The 16,912-nt window shown below is 36.6% G+C and overlaps 1 protein-coding gene and 1 pseudogene across 2 annotated transcripts in view; one reads left to right on the top strand and one right to left on the bottom strand.

The window, feature by feature from the left end:
• Positions 1-13,186, bottom strand: part of POLE2 (DNA polymerase epsilon 2, accessory subunit) — a 61,188-nt gene extending 48,002 nt beyond the window's left edge. Inside the window, exons 1-6 of one of the 2 annotated variants that reach the window (XM_007473127.3) lie at positions 13,074-13,186; positions 10,422-10,522; positions 8,975-9,050; positions 6,429-6,506; positions 5,589-5,682; positions 238-312 (exon numbers count right to left, since the gene is read on the bottom strand). In XM_007473127.3, the coding sequence (XP_007473189.2) occupies positions 238-312; positions 5,589-5,682; positions 6,429-6,506; positions 8,975-9,050; positions 10,422-10,522; positions 13,074-13,141 (492 nt within the window). In that variant the 5' untranslated portion in view covers positions 13,142-13,186. Of the gene's footprint in view, positions 1-237; positions 313-5,588; positions 5,683-6,428; positions 6,507-8,974; positions 9,051-10,421; positions 10,523-12,896; positions 13,046-13,073 lie in introns of those variants that run through there. The other variant, XM_016428140.2, reaches the window with a different exon arrangement.
• A 1,266-nt stretch (positions 13,187-14,452) lies between these two features.
• LOC107650958 (coxsackievirus and adenovirus receptor-like) lies at positions 14,453-15,810 on the top strand (annotated as a pseudogene).
• Positions 15,811-16,912: the final 1,102 nt, after the last annotated feature.

Consider the following 16,912-nt stretch of genomic DNA (forward strand, 5'->3'; position numbering starts at 1 on the left):
TGAACATATATAAAGCATTTACTATATGCAAGACACCATGCTTGTTGAGAGGAGGCCAAGGTGGAAAATGGTTTTCACCTGTAGAGATTTCAGTGTCAGATGAGAGATTTAAACATGTACACCAAAAGAGATGGCACCATGTAGTAGCCAAAGAAGTAGTCCAGAAAAGAGCATATTTAGTATAGATGAGTATACTAAAATTCATATTACCCACAATTTCCAATAAAACATTCTAACCTGGAATTTGCTTCGGCTTTCATCAGGATGAGCACCTGTTGCTAGGGGAGTAAACAATTCATGTCTTTGGGTTCTCTGTGAAAAAAGATTGCTTGGGTTAATGAAGCAGACATTTTATAATCCTTGAGTCATAATAGTAGTCTGATTAAAAATTACTTTCTAATTGCTATTATTTGCAATAACTACAACAATCCTATAGAAGGAAATATGGGGAGGGAAAAAGTCTTGTTAAATACAACAGGAAAACTTTTTACCAGGGCAGCTAGGGAGCACAGTAGATAAGAGTACTAGGCCTGGAGTCAAATCTGGCCTCAGATCCTTCTAGCTATGTGACCCTGGGCAAGTCACTTAACTCCAATTGCCTAGCCTTTACTGTTCACCTCTCTTGAAAACAAGACAGAAGGTAAGTCTTAAAAAGAAACATTTACTATTGTGCTAAAAGGAATAATAAAGTGGAAGAATTCCATGGAGACTGGAACAACCTCCAGGAAGTGATGCAGAGTGAGAGGAGCAGAACCAGGAGAACACTGAACCCAGAAACTGACACATTGTGGTACAAGAGAAGGTAATGGACTTCTCCAGTAATGGCTTTACAATGTCCCTGAACAACCTGCAGCAATCTACGGGAAAAAAAAAACAACTATTCTCAAGCAGAGGACAAACTGAGGGAGTAAAAACACCGAGGAAAAGCAACTGCTTGACTACAGAGGTTGAGGGGACATGATTGAGGAGAGACGCTAAATGAGCGCCCTAATGCAAATACCAACAACAAGGAAATGGGATAAGAGCAAGGACACATGTGATACCCAGACGAATCGAGTGTCGACTAGGGAAGGGGTGGCGGGGGGTTGGGGGGAGGAAAAGAAAATTATCTGTTTCCATTGAACAATGTATGAAAATGACCAAATAAAATAATGTTTTAAAAACTAAAAAAAAAAGAAACACTTATTATCATACTGTTCAAGTTAAAATTTTAAGGAACACGTCTATCATTTCTTTTAATTAATAACTGGTAAACTTTTTCAAGGAATATATTTTGTAAGGGAGTTTGTTTGGAAATGTCTATTGTACTAAAACAAAATAAATCAAAATTGTTTTTAAATAATGTACAATTGCCATGACTTAGCATTAATGGAATCTTGCAAAATTTGCAATTCCAAACACCAAAGTTTAAAGAACTTGAGAGAATTGCATAGCTTATTTTATACTGATATTAAGTTCTCTAAAGTTGACTGAAAATATGCTGAATGCTTCACTTATTGCAGAAGAAATAACTACCTCTAAAGTTATTTTTTAAAGTCCCTATTTCTCAAAAACAATTAATATTCAACCCATGGATAATACAAAAGAAAACTTTTAAAAGGTAATCAATCATTTGATTAGTACTCTATTCTGAGAGATGTGCTATTTGGGTCTGAAAGATTTTTTCTGGTCAAACCTGGCTAGGCCCTAGATAATCACTATTTTGAAAACCAGAATATCAAAGAATATTTGAGTTGGAAGTGACCTATATCTTTGATGTGAAAAAGCTGTATATTAAAAGAATTTGAGCTTGATAAAGAATTATGAACGAAATCTGGAGAGTAAGAAGAAGGTCAGAAGTTGAATTCAGGGAGAAAAATGGCAAGACCTGAATCAAGACTTGAAGGACATGAGGTAAAAGAATAAAAGGATATGAAAAGACGTAAGCAGAAAGGCTTGAGGGGGATAAAAAGAAAGAAAAGCAACAGAGCTCAAGTTTAAGGAAATTGTTACAAAAATTATATCCCACTGCCCAGGCCTAGAGTTGGGAGGTCCTGGGTTCAAATCTGGCCTCAGACACTTCCCAATTGAGTGACCCTGGCCAAGTCACTTGACTCCCATTGCCTAGCCCTTACTGCTCATCTGCCTTGGGACCAATACAGTATTGATTCCAAGAGGGAAGGTAAGGGTTTAAAAAAAAAAAAAGAAGATGATGGTCAACGTTATCAAATGCAGCAGAGGCCAGTAAGGACAAGGATTTAGATAAGTCCACTGCATATGGTAATTAAAAAGATCACTGGTAACTTTGACTAGTAAGATCAGAAACCAGATTACAGTGTTGAGAAATGAGAAGAGGAAACAGAAGCAATAAGTTTAGACAATTTGTTAGCTAGGAGTTTGGCTAAGAAGAGTGAGGAAATATAGGGTGATAATTTGAGGAGATGGTTGGGTCTAGAGAATGACTAAAGAGATTTTAAGGCAGTAGGAAAAAAACTAGCATATAGACCAAAAAGTTTAAGATTGGAGGGGGTTGAGTGCTAATTAACAGAATTTGAATCATTTTATTCATGATAGGGGGCAGGAGGAGATGGGATTAAAGGTACATGAGGAGAGACTGGCCTTGGTTACTTGAAGAGAAACAGAGGAGAGGGTTTTTATGTCAAATGGACTCAGTTTTCTCCTTAAAGTAAAATAACAGGTGAAGTTCTCATCTGAGGTAGAGGTGTGAGAGGCTTGAAATAGCTTTTAGGAATTAGAAAGTAACAAAATAATTGCCTTGATGTAGGGAGGAACCCGTGAAAGCTGAATTTATAATGTACCCAAGGCAACATGATTTTCTCCAGTTCCATTCAACAGCACAAGTAGGGGGAGAAGAGGTAGAGGGAAAGGGAAGGAAGAGATAAAAAGAAGAGAAGGGGAAGAAAGGAAAAGAAGAAATACTTATTAAGTGCTTTTATATGCTTCCAGGCATTATACTAAGAGTTTTATAAACATTATGTCATTTGATTGTTATAAGAATGACCTTATTTTATAATTGGAAAAACTGAGGCAGATAGAAATTAAGTGACTTGCCCAGGATCACATAGTAAATATCTGAGGCTAGATTTTTACTCAGATATTCCAGATTCCAGACTCAGTGCTCTATTCATTGGGTCACCTAGCCACATGAAGCCATCCAAAGCAGACCTGAGATTTGGGAGGATGAATGGAAATAGAACAAGGAGGCAGTGAAGAATCGGAAAGAAAACAGTATGGAATTTAATTGGTTAACTGTAGGATCAGTATTGTAAAGGAAGAAAACTAAAGTAAGATCAGAAGTAACAGTTTATTATGTAACCAGAATCCACAAGGCACAGGCAAGTCTGGAAAAAAGACTTAGGTGGATTAGGGCTCAGAAGAATGTGGTTAAGAGTTTGGGAGGTAGGGTTGGGGGTAGTTTGTTCCTCTGTAGCTGGAAAGAAATACAGCAAGAAATAAAATTCTACTGGGTACTCCAAAGGGAATGTGATGTTTTATGCAACAAAATTAAATTTAAATGGTGACTAAACAAGATTAATTGGTTTATTGGTATTCAATATTGGGTTTTTCTTTAAGTAACTAAGTTTTAAAAAGAAATACAGAAGATGATCCAAGGACAGGGGAAAATGGGTTAATAAAAGACCACTATCAGAAAAACTAAAACAATTTGGTATATCCTGAGACTGGCAAGAAAAAGTACAAATACCAAAAAAGTTTGGGAGGATGCTTTATGGGAGAAATAAAAAGGACTGGAAAAAACAACAGGACTCCTGTTAAGGACAGATGAGACAATGATAAGAGGAAAAAAGTGCCATTCAATTACTGTTTTGTTTTTTCTGCTTTATTTGTCAAGAAAAATGGTCTCTGGGTTGGAAAGGAAACTTAAAATACTTTGGTCATATAATGAGAAGCAGGAGTCATTAGAAAAGGCCCTGATGTTTGAAAGATCAAAGGCAAAAGAGAAGCAAAGGATGAGATAGATGGATATGGAAACAACAAACATGAACTGGGGAACAGACTTCAAGAGTGAAGGATATAGCAAATTGGCCAATATGATAGTAAAGGAAAATAGCAAATGTTGGAGGGGTAGTGGCAAACTTGGGCATTGCTGGTAGAGTTGTGAATTGATCCAACCATTCTGGAAGGCAATTTGCAACTACGCCTAAAGGGCTATAAAAGAATAAATACCCTTTGATCCAGCAATACCACAACTAGGTTTGTGCTCTAGAGAGATAATAATGAAAAATGTCTGTACAAAAATATTCAGAGTCTCAGTCTTTGTGGCGGCAAAAAACTAGAAAATGAGGGGGGTGTCCCTCAACTATGGAATGGCTGAATAATGGTGATGAAATACTATTGTGCTGTAAGGAATGATGAACTGGAGGATTTCTATATGAACTTGAAAAACCTCAAGGAACTGATGCAGAGTGAAATGAGCAGAACCACAGGAACATTATACATAGAAAGTGAAACACTGTAGAACAATACAATGTAATTGACTTTGCTAATACAAGACAATCCTAAGGGATTTATGAGAAAGTTATCCACATCTAGAGAAAGAACTGTGAGAGGAGAAACAGAAGAAAAACAAATGACTTATCATTTGTTTATATAGATATATGATCTGGGGATTCAGTTTTATAAGATTGCTGTATTGTAAAAATGAATAATATGGAAATAAGTATAAGTGGTAACATTTGTATAATTTGGTGGAAGTGCTTATTGGATCCAGGGGGGGGAAGGTTAGAGGGGAGGGAAAGAAAATGAAATATGTAAACATGGAAAAATATTTTTAAAATAAAAAAATTGATTAAAAAAAAGAGCAAAGGATAGAAAGGCCTGACACAGCTTGCTGTGGTCCACAGAGTCAACGCTTAGACGAGGTTTTCAATATGAAACAATAACAAATACTTGATACGAAGATATCTAATTTCACCTGCTCATATTCTCCTCAAATGATAAAACTCAAAACCCCTCCATACACCTAAGAAGATAATTTTATGAGTTGTCATGGCTAAAAAAGATTCAACACCTTGCTATGATGAGTATCTCTAAATTTAGCTGGCACTTAGGTGACAGATATATAGTCTGTTCCCAGGATTATATACTATGGTGACACAATAGAATTTTTTTTTTGGAATTTTAAAAATTCCATATTTCAAATACACACAGACATAAAGCATGAAAGACATAATCAATGCAATCTATTATCAGGTTTACAATTTATAACAGCAAGTTTTCAAACAAATAACCAACTATCTATAAAAAGCTAGCAGGTACTCAAAAAGTACAACAGCACTACAGAATATTAAGGATAGATGGGAACTTATAGTTAAGTTAGAAAAAAACTGAGATTTAAAAGAGGTAAGTGATCTTCCCCCCCCAAATGTCACATAAAAATGCCCTCTAAAACACAAAATATTAAATTAACACTGGTCCATACTGGTCTTCATTATCTCCAATACTAGAAACCTTAAAATTCTGAAACAGATGTCTGCAAATTTACCTTTACAAATATATTATGAAAATTCTTAAATCAAAAATGTAAATGCCAATGAACAGAAGAAGCATGTCTTTTTTCTTCAACTCACTTGCTGTAAAATGGTATATCGTTCACGAAATACTTCTGCTTTGTCTCTTGCTTTCCCAAATAAATTTGGTGAAGGGTGACTGATCATTGAGAGTCTGGAAAAAAGAGAAATGTCTTTACTCTTTGAAACTGATTCTCTTGTTTCTTTTTTTTTTAAACCCTTACCTTCCCTCTTGGAGTCAATACTGTGTATTGGCTCCAAGGCAGAAGAGTGATATGGGCTATGTAATGGGGGTCAAGTGACTTGCCCAGGGTCACACATCTAACCTGGTTCTCAATCCACTGAGCTACCCAGCTGCCCCCTCTCTTGTTTCTTAAAGAGAGGTACTTTATGAAATAAGCACACATAAGATTATATATTCTTTGAAAAATGAAACACTAAATAAGTAGACATTTCACAATGAAAGATAATGTGGTAAAAGCAAAGAGCAAATGGCTTAACGGCTGGAGACATGGGTTCAAATAGACTCTAACCCTACTCTTGTGTGGCCATGGGGAAGGTATGAGCCTTAGTTTCCTCATCTACAAAACAGGGACATAGCACCATCCAACTCATACATTCATGTTTAATGAATAAATAAGCTCTCCACATTCTTTGGGGATGGGAATTTTACAAGGTTTCCAAATGGTTACTAGCAACAGATATTAACCCTTTGAAGAATTCCTATGATTCACAGTTTACCTAATGTTTCCTTCCCCTTTTCATTGCCTTTGGTTTACAAAGCAGTCATGAAACAAAGTGCACTATAAGGTCATTAAGAAGAAATTTTTTGGGTAAACATCAAAAGTCATACGTGAAGCATTATTCTCTCTATAAAAACTACTATTTAAGAACACTTACGGAAGAAATTTCTTTCTTTCCAGATTGTACACAAAGTGTGGAATATCAAATGCTCCAATTATATTCAGAATATGTTCTCTGGGAAAAAAATAAAACACAAACTACATGAAACCTTATTAATAAGATACTACTTCAAAATGGCAACATGTACTAGGAAAAATGCTGTTACATATTAATCTTATTTTTCCATTTTATTTATACATTTCAATTAATAAGTATTATCAAACCCTGATTATGTGCTAGAACTGATAGTGGGGTCTGAATATAAAAAGACAAACAAAATGCTCCCTGTCTTTAAGGAAAGTGTCTAGGGAAACAACATGTATGTATACAAACAAAATGAATTCAGAGAAAAGGGAATGAGGAAGATTAGCTAATAGCTGAAGAGAATTCAAGAAAACTTCAATGTAAGTGATGTTTGACATTGTGGAACTATCCAATGTAATGGACTTTACTACTAGTAGCAATTCAGGACACTCCTGAAGGATTTATGAGAAAGAATGCTATCTACATTGAGAGAAATAACTATGGGAATAGAAATGCAAAAAACCCCCAAACATATGGCATCATTAACACTTGTTTATCACATATATGGGTTTATGAATTGGGGTTTTGGTTTTAAATGATTGCTCTATAGCAAAAATGAATAATGCTGAAATAGGTATCAAGTGATAACATTTGTAGAACCCAGTGGAATTGCTTGTCAGCTCTGGGAAAGGGGAGGGAAGAGGAGAGGGAAAGAAAATGAATCATGTAAACATAGGAAAATATTTTTTAAATAATTTTTTTAAGAGGCAAAAAAAATGTAAGTGATGTTTGAGCTGAGCTCAAGGGGAAACAAGGGTCTATAAGAAGTACATTGCAGGGGGCAGCTGGGTAGCACAGTGGATTGAGAACCAGTCCTAGAGACGGGAGGTCCTAGGTTCAAATCTGGCTTCAGCCACTTCCCAGCTGTGTGACCCTGGGCAAGTCACTTGACCCCCATTGCCTAGCCCTTACCACTCTTCTGCCTTGGAGCCAATACACAGTATTGACTCCAAGACAGAAGGTAAGTATTTGAAGTATTTGAAGTCAAATTGAGGAGCTTCAATTTGCAACTTGAGGTAAAAGCAAGTCAATGAAATTAATGGATGAGAGGAGTAGCATGGTCAGAACGGTGTTTTGGTGAGGATTCAGGGACATATCTGAGGAAGCTACAAGGGTGCATAAGTATGTGGTTAGGGTAGGGAAGCAGAACACCTCAATTAAAAATAACCTCTAAAAACTCCTACAGTGTAAGTTTAACATGTTAACTGATTGTTACAACCAGCTCCAGGTTCTTGAGTAAAAAAAAAAAAGCCCAATACTCTGATTTTTGGCTTTTATTCAAGGAAGTACAATGAGGCAGCAACTGGATCTTATTCTTGATATCTCCTCACCCAGGCCCTTGTACTGACAGGTACAATGGATACTTGTTGAATTAAATTAATGTTGAAGTAGATTTGGTCAATATAAAAGATTTATGAAATAAAAAGATGTCAATCTCATATTATAGATATAAAAATTGGTATTATCAGAAGCAAATTTCTCTCTCTATTATGTCGCTTTTTTAAATGTCATCTCTCAGTGACCTACAGGTCAAAGACCACTGAGTAAATTCAGGTACAGACAAGTCCTCAAAGAAAGGAAGTTAAAGAATCAAGGAACCAATGAGACAAGAAACTAATTCCACAGGCACTGCCCCCTGGGCGGCCCAGCAAATCAAGAAACTATGGTTGGTTCCTGAGATATGACATATGAGAGTTAGTAGGTGGAGGAAACAGCTTATAAGGAGAGACTCAGCAGGAAGTAAGGATCTTCTGGCTGGAGCTTAGAGAGCTGAAGGAACCTTTAACGGAGTTTAGCCACAGGCCCATCATGGTGACCAATAGATTAGAAAGCTAAGTATCTCTCTACCTCTTTCCTACCTTTCCCTCTCTTTACTACTCCTATTGCTTTGATTTAATAAAGTTATTAAGCTACTATCAGCCTCATAATTTTATTACAGTATGTTCTATTAAAAAAACAGTGCTTTAGGAAAACTTCTTTGATAGCTGTGTGGAGGAAAGATTAGAGAAAGGTGAGACTAGAGGCAGAGATGAATTAGAGGAGAACTGGAGAAACAAATCTTGGAATACAAAGATTCACACAAATAACAAGATGAGGTTTTAATTCAAAATAACCAATGTAATGGCTGACATTTATGTAATGCTTTAATAGCAAATTATCTTTTTTAATGTATAATACACAAAAATTGGCTGCCAGAAAGTCAATATAAAAATATACCTCTATTTCAAAATGTATGTTATATTTTAAGTATGATATTTAACAATTAAGATATTAAAAACCTTAAATACCAAGAAAAATAACAGATGAAAGCACTTAACAGAATCAGGCACATCATTTGAATAAAAATGTCTAGAAATGATTGGACCTTCTATTACAATGTTAACTACTTCTCTTCCCTAAGGAAATCAGTGAAAATTAATTTTCAATAACTTAATAAAATGATACTTATGACAACATACACAGTTTCGTCTACTGACTGACTGCATTCATGAACTGCTGCTTCCACTACAGATCGTTCAATCATATTTGATGACACTGCAAAGACAATTTAAAAGTTATATATTAAAGGTTTTTAATTTTTAAACATTAACAATATTTTTTCTAAAATATTCTTAAGAAAAGAAAATTCTTTCCATTTTCAAGAAAAATCTTCTAAGACAATTCTTAACCTAAGCTCTATAAATTTTGTTTATTAAAAAACATTTTGATAATCATATTTTAATGTAATTGGTTTCCTCAAAAATCTTATATATTTTATTTTATGCATTTAAAAAGCATTTTTCTGCGAAGTTTTTAGGCTTTAACTGCTTGCCAAAGAGTCAATGATACAAAAAAATATTCAGAGATCCTAGCCTAAGTGTCATACAGTCCTCCGATTAGTTCATAAAGATAAGGGTTTTTAAAAGAAAATGCCTGAGGTAATTTTACTGCTATATTTTCAACAACTAAGATATATATGATACATATACATGCATATACAGACAGACAGACAAAACACACACACACAGAGAGACAGAGATGCAAAAGTGGCTCAATTATTACTATAGATCTTAAAAATGAGATATAGGAAAATTTTTCCACCTGTTATAACAGTGTTATAACAATGCTTTCTGTGTCACAGATTTGATTCTCTTCCTTCTGCAATAATAGCAACAATAGCAACAGGAATAGACAAGAGAGCAGAAGACCACAGTCAGGGAACTGACCCTATATCCACTACAGATTTGTGCCTGTTGTATTGACAACAGTTGTACATTTAGAAGGTCCAAGATGACCTAGCATAAAAACCCTTAATTACTGTCTGAGTTGGAGAGATGGAACTTTTAATTAAATGGGCATCCAAGGAAAAATGGATGTCCAAGGAGTACTTTCTAAGTTGATGATAACTTTCTAGAAAGCCTAGTATAATAACTGTAATTACTTCCCTTAGTTCTTTTTTTTTTTAACCCTTCCCTTCCCTCTTGGAATCAATACTATGTATTGGTTCCAAGGCAGAAGAGTGGTAAGGGCTAGGCAACGGGAGTCAAGTGACTTGCCCCAGGGTCACATAGCTGGGAAGCAGCTGAGGCCAAATTTGAACCTAGGATTTCCCAACTCTAGCCCTGGCTCTCAATCCACTGAGCTACCCAGCTGCCCCCTACTTCCCTTCTAATGAAACCAGAAGTTACAGGAAGATGAGGAAAGATAGCTGTAACAATACCAGCTATGGTTTATACATACAAATATCAGAGACTCTTGGGATGAAGGTGAAAATTAGATTTAATACTATGGTTACTGTCAAATTAGGGAAAAACACATGGTAAGTATGCCCAACAGATAAAGCACTTTGCTATAACAAACACAAGTCACCAAATTTAAGGATCAAATTAAATTTGTAACTATATAAACAACTTAAGAATTACTTACAAGGTTGTTTTTCAACAGCATCAATGACATTTTCCAATGTATCATCAAGCTCTAAATCAGGGACAAGCTTAAGAGCTTCTGTAAGATATTTAGTGGCTTCACTAATAAAAATAGGAAAAAATAGGAAATTGATTTTTTTAAAATCAGATAATTTACACTTAAGAGCAATGTATTCTTTAAAAAAAAAAATAAACCCTTACCTTCTGTCTTGGAATCAATACTGTTTATTGGTTCCAAGGCAGAAGACCAGTAAGCGCTAGGCAACAGGGGTCAAGTGACTTGCCCAGGGTCACACGGCTGGGAAATGGCTGAGGCCAAATTTGAACCTAGGACCTCCCATCTTTAGATCTGGCTCTCAATCCACTGAGGCACCCAGCTGCCCCCCAAAGTACTTTTTAATATCAAACATGACATTAAAATACTGGACTAAAATCATCAGTCTATAATTGAAATTTAATCTTGCTCTTTGTATCCTGAACTGATCTTTACATATCTGGGAAGCTTCTGCTCCTGCTATGACCCAGGCTAAAGCAGTAGAGCAAGAAAGGAGGAAACAGGTGCCAGGTGAGTCAAACAATCATCATCTCATCTCATCATCGCAACAACCTTGACCACCATTTCCCCTCAGATCCTATATAGCCATAGGGACTAGTAGTACTCACCAAACAAACAGATTAGGCTCCAAGTTATCCACAATCATTATGGAGAGGGGGCCCAATTTTCTCATTACCACCAGCAACAATTGCTAACCAAAGGGTAGATTGTGAAAGGAACTCTGGAAGTGGCAACACTCACTAGGCCACCATTCCTGCTTCCAGACCACACATCCCTGCCATCATCTGGAAAAAGCAACTTTTGTGATGGGGCCAGTAATATTTACCAACTTCCAACTAACTCTACAGGACAGGTGAGCCAACAGAGCTGAAACAGCAAGGCACTTTGAGGGAGAGTTCGAAGGAGCCATTTGCTAGGCAAGTCAAACTACTACAACTACCTTGAACACCATAGTCCCTGATGGGGAAGCCCAGGACCCTGAACCCAAAAACCTTGGGAGGAAATGACATTAAAGAGGTATTAACATTGGTTTTTGCCACTGTAGTTAACTTGTAGGATTTTTCCATCATATTTGCAGCTGAAACTTTTCATGTGTGGATTCCCCTTAATTAGAATGTGAAGTTATTCCTACTGCTTTGCACACAGTTTTATAATAAATACTTATTCATTTATTCTATACAGAACTGAAGTTGGGGATCACCCAAAGTAGAATGAAATGGTTGCTGGTGGGTCTATATAAGTTATAATACATTACAAACAAAAATTGAGAATCAGTATAAAAGGTGTCATCAAAGAAATGGTCAGAAAAAATATGGGTGAATTCGCTACCTAATGCCTGGGAGGGATAACCAAAAGGCAGCCCAGGTGCTCTATATAATAACCATATAATATCAAGAGAATGGAGTAAAAGCTTCTACCCCATTGAGTGGACCTCCTACAGTGAAGTTATAGGCGGTAGCACAGGATGAAGAGACGGATGATATTATATATCCACTGAAGGATGAGTAGTCGAAATTAGTTGATATAAGTATTTACTTATATCAAATGAGTTTATAATACTTTTCAAAAGAGTTTAGAATAACGCTTCATCTTTTTAAATATTTTGCATTTTAAGATGAATTTGTTATTACTGAGAATTATAAAGACATAGGCAAAATAAAAATTAAAAGCCAAAATAAATTATTTTTAAATTAATTTGTTGAATTCTGGCTATTCCTATCACTTTGACTAATAATCAGAATTCGACAAATACTTATTAACAAAAAAACTTCTCAGGGCCTACATAACTCTCTAGTTAGTTACAGATAAAGTGGAATTGATTTAGGGATACATTTTCTTGGATTCAAACAGGCTTTTTTTTTTTTAATTATTGTACACAAGGGATAAACCTAATCACGGACACACGAGAAGGTCTTTCTATTCTCCCCAAGGAGTGGAATATGTAAATATGTCTTACAAGTCAACAAATTCCAGGGACTTCATAACATGTAAAATCCTGTTTGGCTTTTAAAGCCCTTCACAACCTGGCCCCTTCCTACCTCTCTGGTCTTAATACTTTACTCCCCGTACTCTACAAGTCCGTGACTTCACTCCATCTCCCAACTCCATGCCTTTACACAGGCCAGTGCCCGAGCCTAGAATGCTTTTCCTCCTCACCTCCACCTTCCAGCTACCTTTAAGATTTAGCACAAAGAACCAATTCCGCTGGAGGCCTTCGCACACCGCCACCCCCGCCCCAATAGAAGACCTTCTTTTATGCAATATAGTATCTTTTGTCTGGACCCAACTGTTTTCTGGTTGCTTCCTATCATAAGATTAGAAGCTCCTGAGGGCAGGGCTTGTTATTCGCCTTGCTAGGTAGAGCCAGCACAGAGAACAGCAGGCACTTCATAAATGCTTCCAAAGAAAGGCTCAGCATACCCCGGGCTTCCATCTGCAGCCTTCTTATGGGGTTCGAGCTCAGTTCCCTCCTTCCTCGGCTGGAGCCAGTAGAGCGCTGGTAGGGGTGACAACGGACTGGACAAGCTCCTGACATTCCTAGGAACCGTCTCCCTCCCTCCCGACCTCCTTCATGCCACGCACTACTCGAGAACTCACCCTCGGAGCAGATAGCCCCGCAGATTAAAGGCAGAAACTACTTTACTACGCAAACGATCCGGCGCCATTTTCAGATGTTGGCGCCAAAGTAGCCCCACCTCCTCCTCCTCCTCCTCCTCTTACCCCTGAAGATCCGCCCCCACCCCGACACCCTGGTGCCTAACGCAAGTCTCTCCCACCGGAAGTTTCTCTAGAGCGCTTAACCTAGAGAAACTACTTGTAGACTCCCTTAACTATATCAACCACCCTCACTGGTGGTTCCCTTCTGTTTTTCATCCGTGATTTTGCGGGAAACACTTATATTCCCCTTTGAAGTGATAACTTCTTTGGATCTATGTTTACAAAGGTTTGCGTTTTAAATGGGCAACAACTTAATTGAATCATACTGACCAAACATGTTTTTCCTAAAATCAAAGCAGATAGTGGGCTTTAAAAGAATTTGGAATCATGTAAAAAAGTACTACCTGGAATGCATTATTAGCCTTACCTCTGCCTTTTTAGAATAACTTATTTTCTTCAAAATTCAGTTAAAGTGAGCCCACTAGATAGCACAATGGAGGGAACACCATGCTTGAAGTTGGGAGGATCTGAGTTCAAATTTGAACTCAGGCCCTGCAAAGTGTGTGACCCTGGGCAAGTCACTTAATCCTGATTGCCCAGCCCTTGCCACCCTTCTGTCTTAGAGTTGATACTAAGTCAGAAGATTAGGGCTTTAAAAATTCTGTTAAGGTATCACCTTCAATATGATGCCTCTGCTGATAGTCATCATCTGCTAAGGCCTCCTCTCCTTCAAAGTCATGAACTAGTGTTCAAATTACTTTGGATCAAGCTATATCTTTTACATATTTTGTTGACAGCTTTGGTCAAATAAATGTGCTTTTCACTCCCAGTAATTCCCTTCCTTATGGAAATGACAAGACAATAAGAAATTAGATGGAACACAATTATAACTCCAGACTAAAAATATTTAAGAGAGCAGTAAATATATCTTGTATTATCTCTAACTTAGAAAGCCTGGTTTTCACTAGATGAAACTGGATGGAGTTAGTTTCCCCACCTTTTAATTATCTCCATTTCAATTTAGTTTGGGATTTCTTGGAGTGTTAGTTTTTTTATTTCTCTTGTTGTGTTTTTGATTCTGTTATTTTTCTTCAAGAATAAATATTATGGGACAGTTAGGTGGCTCAGTGGATAGAGAGCTAGGCCTGGAGACAGAAAGTTCTGAATTCAAAGGTGAACATAGACATTTCCTAATTGGATGACCCTGAGTAAATCAATCCCATTTGCCTCACCCTTACCCATTTCCTGCTTTGGAATCAAGAGATTCTAAAACAGAAGGTACGGGTTTAAAAAAATAATGGATATTATTCCGAGGAAACATGCTATTAAAGAGCAAATTAAAAGGCCCAGAAGGAGACAAGGAGGGCATAGAATCACCGAGGTGTTTGCGAGTCAGGCAAGGAGTGAGACCTGCTGACAAAGCTACAGAAAAAGGAGCAAAAGCAATCTGTACCTCTAGCTGGAGCGCAGAGTCACGGGAATTTCCTCCGCGATGGAGTTTCTATTGCTCCTTGCGCTCCTGTGCTGGATATCGGGTCCTATTTAGTTATTTCAGTTTTTGTAGTCCTGACTGATACAGTCCTGGCTTCCCCACTCAAGCCCCAGTCCATAAATGACCTCAGTTATTCCAGCTGGAGCCTAGATTACCAGAAGTGTGATTTTAACTACTACTGAAGAGAAATTTGAAAAAACCAAGGGAGAAACTCAACAGATGAAAAAGCTCTAAACATTGAATGGATTATATCACCTGCTGACATTAAAAAAAGACCAAGAACTAATTTTATATTCTAATGGCCATGTTTATGACCATTATTCTAAAGATATGAAAGGACGAGTATATTTTACAAGCAGTGATCCCAAATTAGGTGATGCATCAATCAATGTAACAAATTTACAATTATCAGATATGGGTACATATCAATGCAAAGTCAAGGAACTCCCTGGTGTTGCAAACAAACAAACAAAAAAAAATGCAGCTTTCTGTGCTTGTTAAGCTTTCAGGGACAAGATGTTTTGTTTGATGGATCCTCAGAAACTGGCAGTGACTTTAAACTGACATGTGAATCAGAGGAAGGTTCGCTTCCTTTACATTATGTAATTTACATTATATAATGGCAAAAATTGCCTAATACAGAAAAATTTCCTTCTGTGCCATCATCAGAACTCAACTCACCTATTATTTCTCTACGAAATACCACCCCAGAATACTCTGGCACATACAGCTGTACAGTTAAAAACAGTTGGTGTTGATCAGTGTCTTTTGAGGGTGAATGTTGTTCCCCCTTCAAACACTGCTGGTACAATTGCTAGAGCTGTCATGGGAACTTTTTGTGCCCTGTTGCTGCAGGGTCTTCTAATCTTTTGCTGCTGTAAAAAACACAAAGAGGAAAAATATGGGAAAGAAGTTCATCATGATATCGGAGAGGATGTTCCTCCTCCAAAGTGCTGTACATCTACAGTCAGAAGCTATATTGGTAACAATCATTCATCTCTGGGATCAATGTCTCCTTCCAACATAGAAGGCTATTCCAAAGCTCAATATAACCAAGTACCAAGTGAAGACTTTGATCGTACTCTACAGAGTTTTCCACCAACCAAGGTAGCAGCATCTAATCTAAGTAGAATGGGAGCTATTCCTGTAATAACAGCACAAAGCAAAGATGGCTCAGTAGTATAGACGGTCTTAACCTTTGTTTCTTCAGACTTTTTTTCTTCTCTGGAAATAAGGGAAAGCTGACAACCTAAAAACTGCTTTTGAAGGAATAGAATAATTTAACTTGAACTAATAAAAAGAAGGATCTTCAAAAAATGGTTTAATTAACCCGAGTTTGAATTCTGCATTACTTAAAAACTGAGCAAGTTATTTAACCTTTTTGAGCTTATTTCCTCACTCATTTCACAATGTTATTGTGAGGATGAAATGTGATATACACATGTAAAGTGCTTTGTGAATTTTAAAGTGTTTTCTCAATACTAACTATTGTTATTAAAAAAGAAGAGATCAGATAGAATCTCCTGGGGAAGAGGACAGAATTGAATTTCCTAATGTAAGGGTTTTTTTTTCCTCTGTTCCTTAAGAAATAACAGATTTCACAGATACTTAATGTCAACTGTTCTCTATATCTACCAGGAAAAGCAAAACTTACTGTTACTATTATGGTTTTCTCAGCCATTATCTGTAGCATAGCTATATAAAATCCTTCAAAACTGAAGAGAATGGTAAAAATAACTAAAATTTAAAGCTGTAAAATGACTACTTTGGAATAAGTTTGATTGAAGAATGTGTGTTGAACATTTTCCTGAAAGAATATCAGCTATGATTAGCTATGCTCTATAATCTAATTTGGTGAAATTATTTCATTAAATATTTTAACACATGGAAATGCTACCAGAGTAGCTAATTGTTTTTTTGTTTTGGGTTTTTTTTTTTTTTGCTATATTTAGTAATAAAGGAGCAGCTGATAGATTCTACTAAAAGCCTATAAGGTACACTAATCTTTTATTTTTATTTTATTGAAAAACCATCCAAACTATTGCCTAGTCTACTTCCTGTGGCCAGTGACAAATATTTTACCCAAAAAGGTCAGACCTACATATTAGAATGCAACATGTTAAGGAATATGGTTTATTACCATATGTGCGCTTAACATTTAAACTAGCTAAGTCCAAACTGACCAGATAGGGTTGTACCTTTTTATTTGGCTGACTGTTTCAGGCTGTGTATTTATGTGAATGAAATAATTATTTATGTGATTTAAACACACACACACACACACACA

Source organism: Monodelphis domestica, chromosome 1, assembly GCF_027887165.1.
Source record: "Monodelphis domestica isolate mMonDom1 chromosome 1, mMonDom1.pri, whole genome shotgun sequence".
In the NCBI taxonomy this organism is placed as follows: Eukaryota; Metazoa; Chordata; class Mammalia; order Didelphimorphia; family Didelphidae; genus Monodelphis; species Monodelphis domestica.